The sequence below is a fragment of the Pongo pygmaeus genome, chromosome 1 (assembly GCF_028885625.2).
Source record: "Pongo pygmaeus isolate AG05252 chromosome 1, NHGRI_mPonPyg2-v2.0_pri, whole genome shotgun sequence".
Classification (NCBI taxonomy): domain Eukaryota; kingdom Metazoa; phylum Chordata; class Mammalia; order Primates; family Hominidae; genus Pongo; species Pongo pygmaeus.
The window spans coordinates 144,024,155-144,046,048 of record NC_072373.2 but is presented as its reverse complement, the minus strand read 5'-3'; the positions used below and the strand labels follow the sequence as shown (position 1 = coordinate 144,046,048).

The window sequence follows — 21,894 nt, the reverse complement described above, 5'->3', positions numbered from 1 at the left end:
TGACAAAATGCAGTAAGAGTAAGTTGTATAGTGCCAAATATATTTTGCATATGTTCCTTGGAGTTACTAGTTATTGAACAGAAGAAACTCTCAAATTCAAATAATAATTATAGAATCCATATAGTAAATACATGCATACACTATGCCCTATACCTTAAGAATGCTAATCTTGATTAATTTTTCACAACTACCTGAAAAGTAAGTTTCATCATGACCATTTAATAAATAATGAGATAAGAAAAATGAAGCACAGAGAGACTGAATAACATCAAAAGTCACAAAGCTAGTAAAAGAAGTATTAAGGGGCTGAGCACGGTGGCTCACACCTGTAATCCCAGCTCTTTGGGAGGCTGAGGCAGGCAGACCACAAGGTCAGGAGTTCGAGACCAGCCTGGCCAATATGAAACCCCATCTCTACTAAAAATACAAAAATTAGCTGGGTGTGGTGGCAGGTGCCTGTAGTCCCAGCTACTCAGGAGGTTGAGGCAGGAGAATCACTTGAACCTGGGAGGTGGAGGTTGCAGTGAGCCAAGATCACGCCACTGTACTCCAGCCTGGGTGATAGAGTGAGACTGTCTCAAAAAAAAAAAAAAAAAAAAAAAAAAAAAAATGCCTATCTAACTCCACAGCCCATGTTCTTGGCCACTAATCTCTTCTGGCTTCCCAAATCCAAGCCAACATGTGTTTTCAGTGCAATTTCTAATAAAAAGTACATGACTTTTCCTCATTATGTGGTTACTTAATGCAAGAACAAAGACAGCATGAGCTAATGAAAAGAGGTTAGAGCTAAAGGTGAAAAGACATTGGTTCTAGTTCTAGCCAGCTATAACTTTGCCAGATCAAGTAAGTTCCTTAGCTTACTATTTTTCTCATCAGTAAAATGGGGATGATAGGCCTGTTCTCCTACATCACAGGGCTGATGGCAAAATAAAAGAATAAAATACACATGGAAGTATTTGGAAATGTTTAATAATTTTTTAAAATGTAAGACATCATTATTGAACATATTGTTTAAATACCTTATGCTTTACTTCTTTTTAAAAGGCATGTTAGGCTGGGCCTGGTGGCTCACTCCTATAATCCCAGCACTTTGAGAGGCTGAGGTGGGCAGATTACAAGGTCAGGGGTTTGAGACCAGCTGGCTAACATGGTGAAACCCCGTCTCTACTAAAAATACAAAAATTAGCCTGGTGTGGTGGCACATGCCTGTAGTCCCAGCTACTTGGAAGGCTGAGGCAGGAGAATCGCTTGAACCCGGGAGGTGGAGGTTGAGTCTAGTGAGTCTAGTGAGCCTAGACTGCGCCCTTACACTCCAGCCTGGGTGACAGAGTAAGATTCTGTCTCACCCAAAAAAAAAAAAAAAAAAAAAAAGCATTTTAGATAATATAAGGCACAAATGCATTTTAGATAATATAAGGCACAAATGTAGACTTTGGAAAATATTTGGCTATTAAAAATAAAGAATTTTAAAACCATATTTTTTATTTTATACACTACATATATGATATGGTTTGGATGTTTGTCCCCTCCAAATCTCATGTTAAAATATGATTCCTAATGTTTGTTCCCTCCAAATCTCATGTTAAAATATGATTCCTAATGTTGGAGGTGTGGCCTGGTGGGAAGTGACTGGATTGTGGGGTGGATCCTTCATGGATGGTTTAGCATCATCCCCTTGGTGATAAGTGAGTTCTCAACTCACATGAGATCTGGTTGTTTGAAAGCATCAGGGACCTTCCGTTTTTCTCTCTCTTACTCCCCTCTCGCCTTGTGACATTGTCTGCTCTCCCTTCACCTTCCGCTGTGACTATAAGTTTCCTAAGGCCCTCACAAGATGCAAATGCTGGAGCCATATCTGCATGGCCTGCACAACTATGAGCCAATTAAACTTCTTTTCTTTATAAATTACCCAGCCTCAGGTATTTATAGTGATGCAAAAAGTGACTAATACAATATAATATAGAAATGTTTATTTTGCTTCCTTAGTGACTAAAAATGGCTAACATTTCCTTTAATGGTTTGGGAGTGAAATGGGATGTTCTGGATACAATAAGGTTATTTATTTCTTTGCAGATATTTCTTTACTCCTGACAGTTTTTGTATATTAAAATGATCTCAGCCTTGAACTACTATGAATTTCTTTACCTCTTCATATTTTTTACATGATAACTTCCTTAGGTCTGTATCCATTTATATATAAACAATACTACAAATGTTTATAGAGCACATTCTAACATGCCACACATTATGCTATGGAAATAAATATAAAATAATGACGCAAAACCTACCACAATGAGACTATTTTCTGTCATCATAGAAGTGAAAGCAACTACTGTAGTAAGCAAGTATATTCAGGCTACATTTGAATTAAATTCAAAGCTACTAAGAGAGTGTAAAAATGCTAAGTGTTTTATATATTTCATTCTACTTTTAGGCAAGCATGCTTAACAAAATGATGGAAATGCCTACTTACTCGTGCACCTTTAGGACCTGGATTACCTTCTGGTCCAGCTAAACCCTGGTGTAAACAAAAGACAGTGTCATCATACTACAGTACTTTTTAAAGAGTTAATAAATAGATTAATAAAAAGGCCATATAAAGAGGTATCATTTTCAAAACTATAGAATTCAGAACTCTGTATAACTAATGAAGATTACCAATGTTCAAGGAATTTTAGAATTTCTGAATCAAAAGAGGCATTGGAAATAATCTATACACAATATATTTTAGATATATAAATAAAATACATTAACACATTGTCAGATTTTTAAAATTTTTTCATTACATTATTTCTCATTGGAAGACTGTGTTGTTTTAAAACATTTCTAATTCACTTATTCTAAAAGATAGTCCCATTAATGTTTTTTAAAAAATATATTTTAAACTTTAGATCAATGTCCATATATTTACATATTCATGTTTTATATTTTTTATATAACATATATTATCACTTGAGAGTAAGAGTCTAATATAGAGTACCTCTAAGTGTTTTTAAAGTCCTAAAAAATGAATTTTGTTAACAATTTTTTTCTTATTTCCCTCATTCTTGAGAATAAAGATATAAATGTACCTTTATACATTTAATTAATTTTGGAAGTAATCAATTCATGAAAACTTAGGAAAGAAAGCTCGTTCTATTATTAATCTACATGAAGTAGAGAAAGTTAGAAATTATAAGGGAATACATATAAAATGATTAGAATGAATTTTTAAAACAGTATACAAATAACAGTTCAGATAAAAGTATTTGGTAGTGGTATACTGTTTCTCAAATTTTTATAACTGTGTTATTAAAAAATGATGTTTATTACAGAGAGTCTTAACTCTTACTATTACTTCATTTTGTTCAGTGACAGTGTTGTAAAATCACAATCAGGACTGTTTTAAGAACTTATTCACACTTGTGCATTTTAATTTTGAAGGTTCCATTGTACATCACATCAAACATATTTAAAAGCCCCCTTCCAATTTTAAATAAAACTTTCTGCAGAAAAATTGTAATGGATTTCTACAACTTTGATTTTGAAATTATTTCTCTATGAGTTATTCATTATTTAATAAAAAAACTATTTGAACATTAATTCTCAAAATCAGAAATACAATGTATTAATAAATAGCAACACAAAGAGAAAAGTCTAAATATAGTTACTGCACCTGCCTGCCAGGGTAACCAGGTGAACCAATATTACCAGCAAATCCTGGAATTCCCTGAAATAATAAATAAAATAAACAGTATAGCAAAGCCAAAGGAAACAAATTTGGTGTATTTACAATACGAAAGCTTGGAAATAATTTTTCCCCATAAAAATACGGAGTCCTACACATGGCTTATGTAACTGAAATCACCTATGTGAAGGAAAATGGACAAAAATTGCTCAATAAAATAAGTAAAGCTATTAGATTAGGGCCCTAAATGATATATGATCATTAATAATGATAAATCTAGGATGGGAAAATCCATAGCTAAAATAGACATTTATTCTAGAGGAAGAGCTGGTATATTTCTTAATTACCAGTAACTTTTTTACCAGTAGATTGAATTCTTTCTTGTTTCGATCATCCTACAACACTCCTTAATAGTCTGAGCATGAGCCCCAGAAGACTAAGAGGGGCAGTAAACCACAAAACCAACCTCTACTTCTTTCCTAAAGTAAACTTAACCTTACAGTGAGTCTGATTAACTAAATGAATATTAAGTGGCAAATACCGTTATCATGACATGGGTCTGATCTAGTAAATTTGAATGGTGCTGAGGACTGAATGTTTGTGTGCCTCAGAATTCATGTTAAAATCCTAACCCTGCTGATAATGCCTAACAGTATTAGGAGGTGGCTCTTTGGAAGGTAATTAGGTTGGAGCCCTCATGAATGGGATAAATGACCTTATAAAGAGGCCATGTGAGAATACAATAAAAAGTCAGCCATCTGTAATCCAAAAGATAGCCCCCCACCAGAACCTAACCAGGCTGGCATGCTGATCTCAGACTTTCGGCCTCCAAAATTGCGAGACATTTCTGTTGTTTATAAGCCACCCAGTCTATGGTCTTTTGTTACAGCAGCCCAAACTGACTTAGACAGATGGTAAACTCATTTGGAATTTGCAACTTTGTATTCTTGATTTAAAACAAGGTTTGCTCAGCGAAGGCTGATAGATGGAGACCCAAAGGCATAAGAAAGGAAAACTGCTACAGAACTGGGTGAAAAAGTGAGATAAAATATTATAACTTCTTTTTTTTTTTTAAAGACTCTTTTTCATTGATACAACATTCATTCCTTCATTTACTCATTAGTTTATTCAGAGTTTAGGTCTATTAAATAATTCTTGACACAAGGAAATGTCAGAAGAAGGTGTGTTGAGCTGATGACAACCATGTTAAGTTGGCTAGATTTCTTATTTATCACCTAAAATTCCTTTCCTGTTTGTTTATAAATGATATAATGAAAGATAATTGCACTTTGTTCTTCTGTTCTGAAGTGGATAGAAGAGCGTTACCTCCACTTTAAGTACAGATATGCTAAAACTTCTAAAAATTTGGAAAATCTAGAGAAAGAACAGACCAAGGAAATGAAACATAGAGGATAATAGTTGAGTTTCTTCTCTCTACTTTTTTCAGAATTAATCTCTCACTTTTTTCCCTTTCATTTCTCTCATATCCTCTTCCCTTCCCTTGACCAAAATTAACATTTACTGAGCACTTTTTATTTGCTAAGCATTTTACATCTATGAGATACACTTTTCTTCATTCTACATTTAAAGAACCTAAGATACACAGAAGTATGACAATGGACAACTGAAGAGAATGTGAATAAATAATGGCCTTCTGAGGATTACAGAAGAAATTCTTGTCTATATGTAGAGAGATTATATCCTATGAATTTCAGAAACCATATGTATGTATTAAATATTCCCCTATTGATATTAAATATTATATATTTACATAATATTTTATTCCTATAACATTTATTGAGCATTTATCATGGGCCAGGCACTATTTCAAGTATTTTATAGGTATTATCTTATTCAATCTACTCAAAAACCCTATAAGATAGATATCATTATTCCCATATGAGAGATGAGAAAAAATGAGACATAAGGTGTTTGTGTCACCAATGGAAGGTTACTTAGCTAATAAGTAGGAAGTCAGGAATTAAATCAGCAAGTCTAATTCCAGAGACCACCATTCAAAGGCCCATTTCCCTAGTGTGAGTTTGAAGTGCAAAAAACATCCAATAGCACTCCAAGGAAAGTCCTCTAATTATGAGATTTGCTCTAGTATATTTACAACCGCCTTCCTATATGCCCCATCCAATTCCAAAACACACAGGCCCACATTCTAGAGATTCACAAAACCTTATATTTGGGTGTGCCAACAGAAAGGAGTAAGACAAATGTAAAAGGCTGTTTTTATTCTGTAGGCCACTATCTATCTGGCTAATGAAAACCACCATCCCTTTTCCATTCCTTTCCTAGTCAAATTAAGTTAACTAACCTCAATAAAAAGGCAATCTGTTATAGAACATAAGTGAAATCCTATTTCGAATGGATTGTCACAGAGGGTGTTAAAGCAACATGTAGAGATCTAGCTAACACATTTTAGCTATGTAGAGAAAGACACAAAAGAATTCCACTCAATGTCTAAGTTCTGCTATACTAGAACAGCAGTAAACAAAATAAACGAGTAAGACTTCAGCATAATCTTTATATGGCATAAATGTATTCTGAGCCAACCACACCCTAGAATCACTGAGACAACCACAGAAACTCAAAAGAAACTCAAAACAAATAGCATGACTTAATTCACTCTGCATTTAAAGATAGATTTTTTTAAAAAGTTGGCTCACTCAAATCTGCAGATTGGATGGAGTAATAGAGATACAGTTATATCAACAGCCCCTTGAGAAAACAGGAACAGAAAATTAGGAAGCCTGCCCTAATCTCACTTAAAACACACACTCTGAGTCAGTTAGACTTCATTCAGAATTCCGTCACTGCTCCAGCACTGCTACTATAGTTTCTCTTTTTTCATTAGTAAAATAGAATAACAGCACTCATTTCGTGGATAAAATAGAACAATGTGTAGAAATATATTTAAAAGTGGAAGTAACTGTAATGACTCTTAGTGTTGGTGACATTAAGTTAATTAACATATGTAAACCTGAATAATTATACTACTAGAAGTTGTAGTTAATAGTAATATAGTTTGGCAAATAATAAGGGCTGTAAGTAAATGACAGCTCTTATTACTAGAGCTCACACAAATAATATCATTGCCTTTCCAAATGTTTGCTGACCAATTTGAAGATATTTACAAATTTTCAAGACAAATGTCTTCCAGCAAGTCAGCTATGCTCCTCTGAATGTCCACAGTATTTTCACAATTAAAATGCAAAATTATTTTAGCTGTTTCTCATAGTTAACACAAATTTTGCCTCTTTTTTTTTCTGGAAACAAATAGAATAGAAAGCAAGAACTGACTACAATATACATTTTCTAACCTTTAAAATTGGTTTTAGACTGTTCTAAAAAGTATATTACCCTCAGAGATAATATATACACCACCAGAAGTAGTTTATGGAGCAGTTTTGTGAGTGAACTCGTCAGTAATGAAACATGGCCAATTTTTCACTTGTGAATTATCAGGTTTCCTCCATTGGAATCCACGTTTCTGCCAAAGCAGTATCCTACAATTTTTTTCTCCCCAGGGACTAATCCCACTCACCCTTCTCATCTTTTTCTCCCATAAACGCTCAAATGCTTTTCAGTACATGTTTGATTTGCAGGAAACTGATATTACACGTGTTACAGATACATATATCACTTCACTTGCCATGTCTAGCAATTAGTAATCTTGAAAAGTTGTGCTTCAGGGACTGAACAGACTGTACTGTCTAACTTAACATGAATGAGAGGGAAAAATGAATTTGTTTCTTCATTTATAGCTTTCCCTCAGGTACCATCCATCACATTTCTTCCTGGATCTCCCTTTAGGGTTTCCTGAGTCTTTGTGCTGATTCTTTAATAACGGTATCCATCACCTTAGTCAGTTTCTAATATCTTACCTTTTTCACTGTTATATTCACACTATATTTTCAATATAGTACACACTATAAGAGATATGACTTTATTTTCTTCTATGACATAATGATATATTATTTTCTGATGAGAGAAAAGCAACAACATGATCAAAAACTAAATAGTTCCAAAACTATTTTGACTTTTAAATATTGTGTGTGTGTATTATGGACAATGATATATGTACCATTCTAATTTCGACTGTTATTGAAATTTATTTGCATTTCCTCAGGAAAAGGTCAGGGAACAAACAGCTATGGATTAGGCTTTAGTGAACTGGTAAGTTCCTGACATTGTACAAAAAAATCAAGTCTCTCTCTCTCTGTCTCTCTGTGTGTATGTGTGTGTGTGTGTATGGATATGTATATTTTCTGGGAAAGGATTCACAGTATTTATGAGACTCTCAAAGGGGTCTGTGAACTGCAGAAGTTTAAGAGCTACTAGTCTGAAACATATGGGGCAAAAGTAAAAAATGAATAACAGTGAAATATTATAATTTTTTAAATAAAAAGATCTGCAGCTAATCAATTAAAAGGTTGTCCTGCACTAAACAGAGTAAAAAATCACTGAGAAGAAAAATTGAAAAAGTGGGGGAAAATAATCTCTCAAAGGAGTTCTCTAACATGTATCTTTTTCACACATGATACAAGTCTTATAAAGGAAGTACCTACTTGTTCACCTCGAAGTCCTGGGAGTCCAGGATGTCCTTTGAGACCCTGCAAAAGAATAAGTGGAGACATGCTATGAAAAGTAAACTCATATAAGCCAAATAATGAAACATAGGTTGCAAGTTGCCTTATATCCCAACTTTTGGTTTCCTCATCAATATAAATTTAATTGTTACTAATTTATTTCTTATTAAATTTAATCTTTTTTATTTAATAAGAATTACTTTTTTATTAAATAACAAATAAATTCTTATTAATAATTTAATCTTGCATGTTATTTGAATGATTTGTTATTATCAACTAAAATGGTAGCATAGTACTAAATAGAGACTAAAGCACAGTATCTTTTATAAAAGGTTCATATCTAGCAATGGATATGTTAAGTTTGCTGAAGCTTTTAAAAAGTTAGTTTTAGCTGAATAATGCTAAGACAAATGGCCTCAGACATAATCTGTTTGTAATTATTGAAAAACTGGATCATATCCACGCAGTTCCTCTAACCCAAATCATTGTCATAACACCCCATGAATGAGGTAACTCAAAAAATCATGAGGCTCTCACAGGTTCATCAAAATGGGTTCTATAAAATTGTCTAGGGAATTCGTGACAAAGAATATTTTCCAAATAATAGAAGCAAAAGAAAATCTTAATCTCTATAAATTAACACCCAAAGCTATAAAATAGACAGTATCCTTCTTCCTCAAGAAAGATATAGGAGAAAAATGAAGGAAACTAAAAGAAAGGACAGGAAGAGTGAAATAAAGAAAAATTTTGGAGCTTATTTGTACAGTTCTACATAAAAATCAGTGATTTGATCTACTGTTTACCAAAAGATTTTGGTGCACATTAAGAACAAAAGAAATTCCTTTTCCTAAGGACTTAAAATATAACTCAAAAGCCTGAAATAAATCATAGTTTACAAATATCAAAAATTTCCAATTAATATACTGCAAACTAAAGACAAATTTCCTGGGTTTCAGAACATAGCCTAATGGAGTGAAAGAATTACTTAGTATTAATCACTGAGGGTTTATCAGAAGAGATGAATTTGGATTAATGGATTAGAGAAGCGAATGACACTTTGGTTAAAAAATGTCATTTAGAAGAGGTGCCTATTTGAAAACTAAAGGAATGATTTCAACAGCTTTTGCAATGTTAAACTTAAAACAGTTTAACAGTTTTTACATTTTTAAAGGGAGTTCAAGATTAGCCTAATTACATAATATAATACCTATTGTGCTCAGTTGCCCAAATGTTTACACAAAATTCCACAAGTAAAAATATCCACAAAGCTAAGTTTTTTCACTTTTTACAACAGGAGATAAGAAACATCCTCAGCGCTAAGACAGTGGTGGTGGCTCCCCGGGATAAGGCAGCAGCTCTAGGAGGGTGTGAGCTGGAAGTTTCCTGGAGGATGACAAATAAAGAGCCAGGGTAGGAGGCTCATATGTTACAGAGACTCTCTGCCATGAGCCTATTGCCTTTTCCCATTTTTTTTTAAAGTGTGTGTTTATTTATTTACTTATTTTAAATTCTGTGAACCCTTGAGTCTAGCTACATGCTTGATTTTCTTTGGCCAACACCTGTTTTTCAGATCAGAGTTAGTTTTCTCCCTAGTCTATAATGAAACAAAATGCAATGGTGGCGCAATTTTATTTTAGCTTATTTTCCCCAAATCACTCAATAATAGTGAACTATGTGTATATATGTTAATCATAGTATCTTTTGTATGTACACTTCTCTTTAAAGAGATTCTTCTTCATTCAGAGACGCTGACAAGGTGGCAGCACCATGCAGTCATGATTTGTTTTTTATGAACTCACTCCTTCCCCACCTCAGCCCCAGGACTTGACACTTAATCTAAGGGAGGAGAATATAAGTCAGGCCAGTAGCCTATAAAATGACTTGGAATAAAGAGTTTTATTTAAACAAAAACAAGCTGCGCCAGGCAAATGGCATTCCTGTAGTCCAGCTACTCAAGATGCTGAGGTGGGAGGGTTGCTTGAGCCCAGGAGCTAAAGTCCAGTCTGGGCAATATAGCATCCTCTAAAAAAAAAAAAAAGACAAGCTGGGCCAATAAAAATCTCTGTTTTAAAAAAATGAAGTTGATTAAAACAACAACAATAGAAAAATGCAAGTACTTAACAGTGGGGGTAGGAGGGAGCTGAAAGATTCACAAAGAAAGGCTAACAGGAAGAGTAGGGTCGCTGAGATGCTACAAGAAAGCCAAAGTATACACAAAAATTAGAAATAGAAATTATGTTAAGACAGTTGTCAGAGGACAAGATAACACAAAAAAGCAGATGCAGAGAAAGTAGATAAGTACTGGTAGAAAAGTACAATAAAAGATTCACAAACTAATGCTGCTAAGATACAGCTGCTTTGAATCAGTGTGTATGTCAGACCAAGTCATATTACAGTACCTAGTTTTAGATTCCATGGGATCCCTGTTTCCTCATTGCTGCAGACAGGATTGAAATAACTCACTCTTTTCCTTGAACTATCCTAAGTCTCCTTTCTTTTTTTTTTTGAGACAGAGTCTCGCTCTGTCCCTCAGGCTGGAGTGCAGTGGTGCAATCTCGGCTCACTGCAAGCCCCGCCTCACGGGTTCACACCATTCTCCTGCCTCAGCCTCTGGAGTAGCTGGGACTACAGGCGCCCGCCACCATGCCCGGCTATTTTTTTTGTATTTTTAGTAGAGACGGGGTTTCACTGTGTTAGCCAGGACGGTCTCGATCTCCTGACCTCATGATCCGCCCGCCTCGGCCTCCCAAAGTGCTGGGATTACAGGCGTGAGCCACCGCGCCCTGCCAAAATATCCTAAGTCCCCTTTCTAGGCGATCTGAAGAGCCTAAGTAAAGCAATTTTTGTTTGTTTGCTTTACTGATAATAACAATGAACAGATCAAGCCATCTTGATCTGTTCTAGATCCAATTTACCACAAACTAGCCGTATTGTGAACCTCAATGTCTTAATTTGTAAAATGACAGCATTCAATTAAATTATTGCTAATTTTTTTATTGCTTAAATACTGTGAATACTGGAATCTATAAGAAAGTAACTACTTTTTTCAATGTAGCTGTCATTGAATAAAAAACAAAGCAGATATAAGGGTTACTTCAGGAAGGCCGGGCGCAATGGTTCACGTCTGTAATCCCAGCACTTTGGGAGGCAGAGGAAGGCGGCTCATCTGAGGTCAGTAGTTCCAGCCTGGCCAACGTGGCGAAACCCGTCTCTATTAAAAATACAAAAAAATTAGCCGGGTGTGGTGGCGTTTTCCTGTAATCCCAGCTACTTGGGAGGCTGAGACACGAGAATTCTTGAACCCAGGAGGCAGAGGTTGCAGTGAGCCGAGATCGCGCCACTGCACTCCAGCCTGGGTGACAGAGCAAGACTCCATCTCAAAAAAAAAAAAAAAAAAAAAAAAAGAGTTACTGCAGGCTTGGAGACATAGGAAGAATTCACGTAAGGTCAGTGGACATATCAGGCTCCCACGGGGCACTTCTTTAATGCTCTAAAACAAAGATGGGACTCTGGAGTGGGCAAAATGGAAGAGAGTGGGTTGGGTAGGAGGCTATTATGACAATCTAGGTCAAAGATAATTATAAGTTAGCCTAGGGTAGTAGAGCAAAAATGATACCTAAGCCCTTGAAAAAGCTTAAGCTTAATTGAAGCTATTTTACTCACTGTGGTGTCTCCAGTGCCTGGTACATAGTTCTTGCTTATTAATTAACTGGTAGACAGACATGGATGAATGAATGAATGAATGAATGAATGAATGAATGAAAAGACTTGGATGAATTTAAGAATCATTTAGGTAGAAAATAGATTCTAAGTATTTAATATGGTAACTCTATTATCTGAATGTTGAAATGAAAGGTAATAAATAGAATAAAGGCTTCCTTTTTGTTATTTTAAAATATATATTTGTAATATACTGAAGTTATCTCCACTATTATATAAAGACTTTCATTTATTCCCATATGCCTCATTTATTTTCTACTTAAAAACTAGTCTGTAAAGTTTTTAAAAGCAAAGGGGATACATTCCTTGGAAAACTCCTACATTCAAGCTTTGGCATAGCTCCAATCTAGGGATTTTATTTTAAAAACTAATATTTGAGTCATTATTTTCTATACTCATACAGGAAGAATAACAAAAAGTTTCCATAACTGGCATATGATTTTTCTCTGATTAGCATTCTGAAAACTGAATACATTCCTTAAGGAATGACAATAGGGAAATTTACAAATTGTTTCAATTCAGATTTAAAACACATTACAATGAATTACAGAATTGTTCTTAATTTTTATTGTAACATAAAATCAGTTTACAAAGGAGGGCAGAGCAAGATGGCAAAATAGAAGCTTATGTTATTCGTCCCCTCTCCATCGCTGGAACATCAAATTTTAACAACTATCCACACACAGAAAACCATAGTCACAAGAAGCAAAAATCAGGTGAGCAAGAGCAATCACAGTACCTGGTTTTAACTTCATATTGTGGAAAGAGGCACTGAGGAGGACAAGAGATACAGTCTTGAATAGTGAATGCCACCCCTCCCCCATCTCCCCTGGCAGCAGCACTGCAGTGTGGACAGAGAATCTGTGCACTCTAGAAAGGGAAAGCTCAGTGACTGGGAAGCTTTACATTGAACTCAGTGCTTCCCTGGCACAGCGGGAGGATTTGGACCAGCCCTAGCCAGAAGGGAATCGCACATCCTCAAGGAACTTGAGTTTCTTGGCAAGCCTTACCACCATGGGCTGAAGTATTCTGGGGTCCTAGGTAAACTTCAAAGGCTGTCTAGGACACAACGACTGCAATTCCTAGGCTATTCCTAGTGCTAGGCTGGGCTTACAGCCAGTGAACTAGGGTGGAATGTGAACTAGGGAGACAACAGGTGGCATGGCTAATGGAGTATGAGCACCATTCCTTCCCCAAGCCCAGGCAGTGCAGCTCATAACAAGGAAAGTGACTCTTTCCTTCTGCATAAGGAGAGAAGAGTGAAGAGTAAAGAGGACTTTGTTTTGCATCTTGGATACAAGCTCAGCCACAGTGTAATAGAGCACCAGAGATGTGAGGCCCCCATTTGAGGCCCTAGCTCCTGGATAACATTTCTAGACACATTCTGGGTCAAAAGGGAACCTGCTGCTTTGAAGGGAAGGATCCAGTACTGGCAGGATTCATCACCTGTTGACCAAAGAGCCCTTGGGCCCTGAATAACCACCAATGATACCTAGTAAGTGTGCTGTGGGCCTTGGGCTCTAAAACATGCTGGCCTTCAGGGGTGGTCCAGTACATTCCAGCTGTGGTGGCCACAATGAAAGACTCTTTCTGTTTAAGAAAAGCAAAGGGAAAAAGAGACAGGATTTTGTCTTGCACCCTATGTACCAGCTTGGCCACAGTAGGGTAGGGCAATTAGCAGGCTCTTGGGGTCCTTGAGACCAGGACTAGGATCTTACACAGCATTTCTGGACTGTCCCTACTGTGCTGAAGGATGAGTCACAGGCCTGGCAGCATTCAACACAAGCTGACGGAAGAGAGCCCTTGGCCTTTAAGTAAACATTGGTGAAAGCCTATCAGAAACCCCCATAGACTAGTCATAGTGGCCACAGGGAAGGGCTCATCTGCCTGGGGAAATTTCTGGGAAGAGTGGGAAGGCCTCTGTATTATGGTTTGAATGCCAGTTTAGCCACAGTAGAGTAGAACAGCAGGTAAGTTGCTAATGTCTTTGACTTCAATCACTGGCTCCCACACAGCATCCTTGGACACACCCTGGGCCTGGGGAAAACTCATCACTATGACGGGAAGGGCCTTGGGTGAGGCCCAGTAGCTCATGTCTGACCCAGCACAGTTCCAGCGGTGACGGCCACAGGGTGCCTGTATCACCACACCCACAGTTCCAGCTGGCCCAGCAAAGAGAGAGAGAGAGAGAGAGGAGAGACTCCATTTGCTTGGAAGAAATTAAGAGAAAAGAACAAGAATCTCTGCTTGGTAATCCAGAGAATTCTTTCAGATTTTATGTAAGACCACCAAGGCAGTACCTCTACAAAAACCACAGTGTTATTGAGCTTGGGGCCCAAGTCCCTTCAAACACTTGGAAAGCCTTCCCAAGAAGGACAGGCACAAACAAGCCCAGACAGTGAAGACTACAATAAATACCTAACTCTTCAATGCCCAAAAACCAATGAACATCTACAAGTAACAACACCACCACGAAAACATGATCTCACCACGCGAACTAAATAAGGCACAGGGCCAATTCTTGAGAAACAGAGAAATATGACCTTTCAAACAGAGAATTCAAAATAGCTGTTTTGAGGAAACCCAAGGCAATTCAAGATAACACAAAGAAGGAATTCAGAATGCTGTCAGAAAAATTTAACAAAGAGAAATAATTAAAAAGACTGAAGCAAAAATTCTACAGCTGAAAAATACAACTGATATGCTGAAGAATGTATCAGAGCCCTTTAATAGCACAATTGATCAAGCAGATGAAAGAATTAGTGAGCTAGAAGACAGGCTATTTGACAAAACACAGTCAGAGGAGACAAAAGAAAAAAGAATAAAAAGCAATGAAGCACACCTACAAGATGGAAAACAGCCTCAAAAGGGAAAATCTGAGAGTTATTGGCCTTAAAGAGGACGTAGAGAAAGAGATAGGGGTAGAAAGTTTATTGAAGGGGATAATATCAGAGAACTCCCCAAACCTAGAGAAAGATATCAAGATTCAAGTACAAGAAGGTTATAGATCACCAAGCAGATTTAACCTAAAAAGACTACCTCAAGGTATTTAATAATCAAACTCTCAAATGTCAAAGATTAAAAAATGATCCTAAAAGCAGTGAAAGAAAAGAAACAAATAACATACCACGGAGCAGGAATACCTCTGGCAGAAGACTTCTCAGTGGAAACCATACAGGCCAGGAGAGAGTGGCATGACATATTTAAAGTGCTGAAGGAAAAAAACTTTTACCCTAGAATGGTATATACAGCACAAATAGGCTTTAAGCATGAAGGAGAAATAGACTTTCCTAGACAAACAAAAGCTAATGGATTCCATCAACACCAGACCTGTCCTACAAGAAATGCTAAAGGGAGTCATTCAATCAGAAAAAAAAGAATGTTACTGAGCAAGAAGAAACCATCTGAAGGTACAAAACTCACTGGAAATAGTATGTACACAGAAAAACACAGGCTAATATAGCACTGTAATGGTGGTGTGTAAACTTCTCTTGAATTAAGTGGAAAGATTAAATGAAAAACCAATCAAAAATAATAACTACAACTTTACAAGACATCGACAGTATAAAAAGACAAAGAAAAACAACAAAAAGTTTAAAAATGGGGAGATGAAGTTAAGGCATAGAGTTTTTATCAGTTTTCTTTTTACATGTTTCTTGGTTTATGCAATCAGTGTTAAGCTGTCATCAGTCTAAAATAATGGGATATAAGATAGTATTTGCAAGCCTCATGGTAACCTCAAACCAAAAAAACATACAACAGATACCTAATAAATAAAAAGCAAGAAATCAAAGCATACTACTAGATAAAAATCACCTTCACTAAATGAAAAACTAGAATGGAGGAAAGAAGGAAGAGAAGACCACAAAACAACCAGAAAACAAATAACAAAATGGCAGGAATAAGTCTCTATTTATCAATAATAACATTGAATGTAAATGGACTAATCTCTTCAATCAAAAGACATAGAGTGGCTGAATAAATGAAAAAACAAGTCCCAATGATCTTTGCCTGTAAGAAACACACTTCAACTATATATACATAGGCTGAAAATAAAGGGATAAAAAAAGATATTCCATGCCAATGGAAACCAAAAAAGAGCAAGAATAGCTATACTTGTATCAGACAAAACAGATTTCCAAACAAAAACTATAAGATGAGACAAAGGTCATTATATTATAACAAAGGGGTCAATTCAGTGAGAGGATACAATGATTGTAAATATATATGCACTAAGGCACCCAGATAAATAAAGAAAACATTACTGGAGCTAAAGAGAGAGATAGACCCTACTACAATAATTGCTGGAGACTTCAATACCTCCACTTTCAGCAGGACTGGGACTGGTTAGTCAGTGGGTGCAGCACCTGGAGGGCAAGCAGAAGCAGGGTGGGGTGTTGCCTCACCCAGGAAGAGCAAAGGGTCAGGGAACTCCCTCCCCTAGCCAAGGGAAGCCATAAGGGACTATGCCTTGTGGGACAGAGCTATCCAGCCAAGATACTATGCTTTTCCCACGGTCTTTGAAACCTGCAGACCAGGAGATTCCCTCGGATACCTACACCACCAAGGCCCTAGGTTTCAAGCACAAAACTGGGTGGCCATTTGAGGAGACAACGAGCTAGCTGCAGGAATTTCTTTCATGCCCCAGTGGCACCTGGAACACCAGTGAGACAGAACTGTTCACTCCCCTGGAAAGGAGGCTGAAGCCAGGGAGCCAAGTGGTCTAGTTCAGTGGATTCCACCCCCACAGAGCCCATCAAGCTAAAATCCACTGGCCTGAAATTCTTGCTGCCAGCACAGCAGTCTGATATCGACCTGGGATGCTCGAGCTTGGTGGGGAGAGGGGTGTCCACCATCACTGAGGCTTGAGTAGGTGGTTTTCCCCTCACAGTGTAAACAAAGCTGCCAGGAAGTTCAAACTGGGTGAAAGCCGCTATCACCAGACTGCCTCTCTAGATTCCTCCTCTCTGGGCAGGGCATCTCTGAAAGAAAGGCAGCAGCCCCAGTCAGGGGCTTATAGATAAAACTCCCTGGGTCAGAGCAACTGGGGGAAGGGGTGGCTGTGGGTGCAGCTTCAGCAGACTTAAACATTCCTGCCTGCTGGCTCAGAAGAGAGCAACGGATCTCCCAGCACAGCACTTGAGCTCTACTAAGGGACAGACTGTCTCCTCAAGTGGGTCCCTGACCCCCGTGCCTCGTGATTGGGAGACACCTCCCAGCAGGGGTCGACAGACACCTCATACAGGAGAGCTCCAGCTGGCATCTAGTGGGTGCCCCTCTGGGACAAAGCTTCCAGAAGAAGGAGCAGGCAGCAATCTTTGCTGTTCTGCAGCCTTCACTGGTGATACCCAGGCAAACAGGGTCTGGAGTGGACCTCCAGCAAACCTGCAGCAGAGGGACATGACTGTTAGAAGGAAAACTAACAAACAGAAACAAATAGCATCAAAACCAACAAAAAGGATGTCCACACAAAAACTCCATCTGAAGTTCACCAACATCAAAGATCAAAGGTAGATAAATCCATGAAGATGAGGAAAAACCAGCGCAAAAAGGCAGAAAATTCCAAAAACCAGAATGCCTCTTCTCCAAAGGATTGCAACTCCCCGCCAGCAAGTGAACAAAACTGAATGGAGAATGAGTTTGACAAATTGACAGAAGTAGGCTTCAGAAGGTGGGTAATAACAAACTCCTCCAAGCTAAAGGAGCATGTTCTAACCTAATGCAAGGAAGCTAAGAACCTTGAAAAAAGGTTAGCGGAATTGCTAACTGGATTACCCAGTTTAGAGAAGAACATAAATGACCTCATGGAGCTGAAAAACACAGCACGAGAACTTGGTGAAGCATACACAGTATCAAGAACCAAACCAATCAAGCAAAAGAGGATATCAGAGATTGAAGATCAGTTTAATGAAATAAAGCATGAAGACAAGATTAGAGAAAAAAGAATGAAAAGCAATGAAGAAAGCCTCCAAGAAATATGGGACTATGTGAAAAGACCAAACCTACATTTGACTGGTATACCTGAAAGTGACAGGGAAGATGCAACCAAGTTGGAAAATACTTTTCAGGACATTATGCAGAACTTCCCAACCTAGCAAGACAGGCCAACATTCAAATTCAGGAAATACAGAGAACACCACAATGATACTCCTTGAGAATAGCAACCCCAAGGCACATAATTGTCAGATTCACCAAGGTTGAAATAAAGGAAAAAATGCTAAGGACAGTCAGAGAGAAAGGTCAGGTTACTCACAAAGGGAACCCCATCAGACTAACAGCAGATCTGTCTGTGGAAACCCTACAAGACAGAAGAGAGTGGGGGCTAATATTCAACATGTTTAAGAAAAGAATTTTCAACCCAGAATTTCATATCCAGTCAAACTAAGCTTCACAAGTGAAGGATAAATGAAATCCTTTATAGACAAGCAAATGGTGAGAGACTTTGTCACCACCAGGCCTGCCTTACAAGGAGGAAGCACTAAATACAGAAAGGAAAAATCAGTACCAGCCACTGCAAAAACATACCAAATTGTAAAGACCATCGACACCATAGAGAAACTGCATCAATTAATGGGCAAAATAACCAGCTAGCATCATAATGACAGGATCAAATTCACACATAACAATATTAACCTTAAATTAAATGGGCTAAATGCCCCAGTTAAAAGACATAGACTAGCAAATTGGATAAAGAGTCAAGACCCATCGGTGTGCTGTATTCAGGAGACAAATCTCACATGCAAAGACACACATAGGCTCAAAATAAAGGGATAGAGGAATATTTACCTAGCAAATGGAAATCAAAAAAAGGAAGGGTTGCAATCCTAGTCTCTGACAAAGCAGACTTTAAATCAACAAAGATCAAAAAAGACAAAGAAAGGCATTGCATAATGGTAAAGGGATCAATGCAAAAAAAGAGCTAACACTTCTAAATATACATGCACCCAATACAGGAGCAACTGGATTCATAAAGCAAGTTCTTAGAGATCTACTAAGAGACTTAGACTCCCACACGATAATAGTGGGAGACTTTAACACCCCACTGTCAATATTAGAGAGATCAATGAGACAGAAAATTAATAAGGATATTCAGGACTTGAACTCAGCTCTGGACCAAGCAGACCTAATAGACATCTACAGAACTCTCCACCCCAAATCAACAGAATCTACATTCTTCTCAGCACCACATCACACTTATTCTAAAATTGACCACATAATTGGAAGTAAAACACTCCTCTGCAAATGCAAAAGAACAGAAATCATAACAAACAGTCTCTCAGACCACCATGAAATCAAATTAAAACTCAGGATTAAGAAACTCACTCAAAACCACACAATTACATGGAAACTGAACAACCTGTTCCTGAATTACTACTGGGTAAATAACAAAATTAAGGCAGAAATAAATAAGTTCTTTGAAACCAATGAGAACAAAGACACAATGTACCAGAATCTGTGGGACACAGCTAAAGCAGTGTTTAGAGGGAAATTTATAGCACTAAATGCTGTAGGGAAAGATCTAAAATCAACACCCTAACCTCACAATTAAAAGAACTAGAGATGCAAGAGCAAACAAATTCAAAAGCTAGCAGAAGACAAGAAATAACTAAGATCAGAGCAGAACTGAAGGAGATAGAGACATGAAAAACCCTTCAAAAAAATCAATGAATCTAGGAGCTGTTTTTTTTTAAAAAAAATCAACAAAATAGACCACTAGCCAGACTAATAAAGAAGAAAAGAGAGAAGAATCAAATAGACACAATAAAAAAAATAAAGAGGATATCACCACCGATCCCAAGGAAATACAAACTACCATCAGAGAATACTATAAACACCTCTGTGCAAATAAACTAGAAAATCTAGAAGAAATTGATAAATTCCTGGACACATACACCCTCCCAAGACTAAACCAGGAAGCAGTCAAATCCCTGAATAGATCAATAACGAGTTCTTAAATTGAGGCAGTTATTAATAGACTACCAACTAAAAAAAAGCCAAGGACCAGATGGATTCACAGCCGAATCGTAACAGAGGTGCAAAGAGGAGCTGGTACCATTCCTTCTGAAACTATTCCAAACAATAGAAAAAGAGGGACTCCTCCTTAACTCATTTTATGAGGCCAGCATCATCCTGATACCAAAACCTGGCAGAGACACAAGAATAAAAGAAAATTTCGGGCCAATATCCCTGATGAATATCGATGCAAAAATACTCAATAAAATACTTGCAAACCAAATCCAGCAGCACATCAAAAAGGTTATCCACCATGATCAAGTCAGCTTCATCCCTAGGATGCAAGACTGGTTCAACATACACAAATCAATCAACATAATCCATCACATAAACAGAACCAATGACAAAAACCACATGATTATCTCAATAGATGCAGAAAAGGCCTTCAATAAAATTCAACAGCCTTTCATGCTAAAAACTCTCAGTAAACTAGATATTGATGGAACATATCTCAAAATAACAACAGCTGTTCATGACAAACCCACAGCCAATATCATACTGAATGGGTAAAAGCTGAAAGCATTCCCTTTGAAAACTGGCAGAAAACAAGGATGCCCTCTCTCACCACTTCTATTCAACATAGTATTAGAAGTTCTGACCAGGGAAATCAGGCAAGAGAAAGAAATAAAGCATAACCAAATAGGAAGAGAGGAAGTCAAATTGTCTCTGTTTGCAGATGTCATGATCGTATATTTAGAAAACCCCATCATCTCAGCCCCAAATCTCCTTAAGCTCATAAGCTGCTTCAGCAAAGTCTCAGGATACAAAATCAATGTGCAAAAATCACAAGCATTCTTATACACCAATAACAGACAAACAGAGAGCCAAATCATGAGTGAACTCCCATTCATAACTGCTACAAAGAGAATAAAATACGTAGGAATACAACTTACAAGGGATGTGAAGGATCTCTTCAAGGAGAACTACAAACCACTGCTCAAGGAAATAAGAGATGACACAAACAAATGGAAAGACATTCCATGCTCATGGATAGGAAGAATCAATATCATGAAAATGGCCATACTGCCCAAAGTAATTTACAGATTCAGTGCTATCCCCATCAAGCTATCATTGATTTTCTTCACAGAATTAGAAAAAACTACTTTAAATTTCATATGGAACCAAAAAAGAGCCCTATGGCCTAGACAATCCTAAGCAAAAAGAACAAAGCTCAAGGCATCACGCTACCTGACTTCAAACTATACTACAAGGCTACAGTAACCAAAACAGCATGGTACTGGTACCAAACAGATATATATATATATATACCAATGGAACAGAACAGAGGCCTCAGAAATAACACCATACATCTACAACCAGCTGATCTTTGACAAACCTGACAAAAACAAGCAATGGGGAAAGGATTCCCTATTTAATAAATGGTGTTGGGAAAACTGGCTAGCAACATGCAGAAATCTGAAACTAGACCCCTTCCTTACACCTTATACAAAAATTAACTCAAGATGGATTACAGACTTAAATGTTAGACCTAAAACCATAAAAGTCCTAGAAGAAAACCTAGGCAATACCATTCAGGACATAGGCATGGGCAAAGACTTCATGACTAAAACACCAAAAGCAATACCAACAAAAGCCAAAATTGACAAATGGGATCTAATTAAACTAAAGAACTCTGCACAGCAAAAGAAACTATCATCAGAGTGAACAGGCAACCTACAAGACAGGAGAAAATTTTTGCAATCTATCCATCTGACAAAGGGCTAATATCCAGAATCTACAAGAAACTTAAACAAATTCACAAGAAAAAAACAGACAACCCCATCAAAATGTGGGCAAAGGCTATGAACAGAGACTTCTCAAAAGAAGACATTTATGCAGCCAACACACATATGAAAAAAAGCTCATATGGTCATTAGAGAAATGCAAATCAAAACC

The 21,894-nt window shown here is 37.3% G+C and overlaps 1 protein-coding gene across 8 annotated transcripts in view; it reads right to left on the bottom strand.

Moving 5' to 3' along the window:
* Positions 1 to 21,894, bottom strand: part of COL24A1 (collagen type XXIV alpha 1 chain) — a 428,817-nt gene that overhangs the window by 326,204 nt on the left and 80,719 nt on the right. For all 8 annotated transcript variants that reach the window (XM_063653313.1, XM_054478067.2, XM_063653314.1 and 5 more), the window contains 3 exons: positions 8,245 to 8,289; positions 3,656 to 3,709; positions 2,474 to 2,518 (listed from right to left, as the gene is read on the bottom strand). In XM_063653313.1, coding sequence (XP_063509383.1) covers positions 2,474 to 2,518; positions 3,656 to 3,709; positions 8,245 to 8,289 — 144 coding nt within the window. The remainder of the gene's footprint in view (positions 1 to 2,473; positions 2,519 to 3,655; positions 3,710 to 8,244; positions 8,290 to 21,894) is intronic.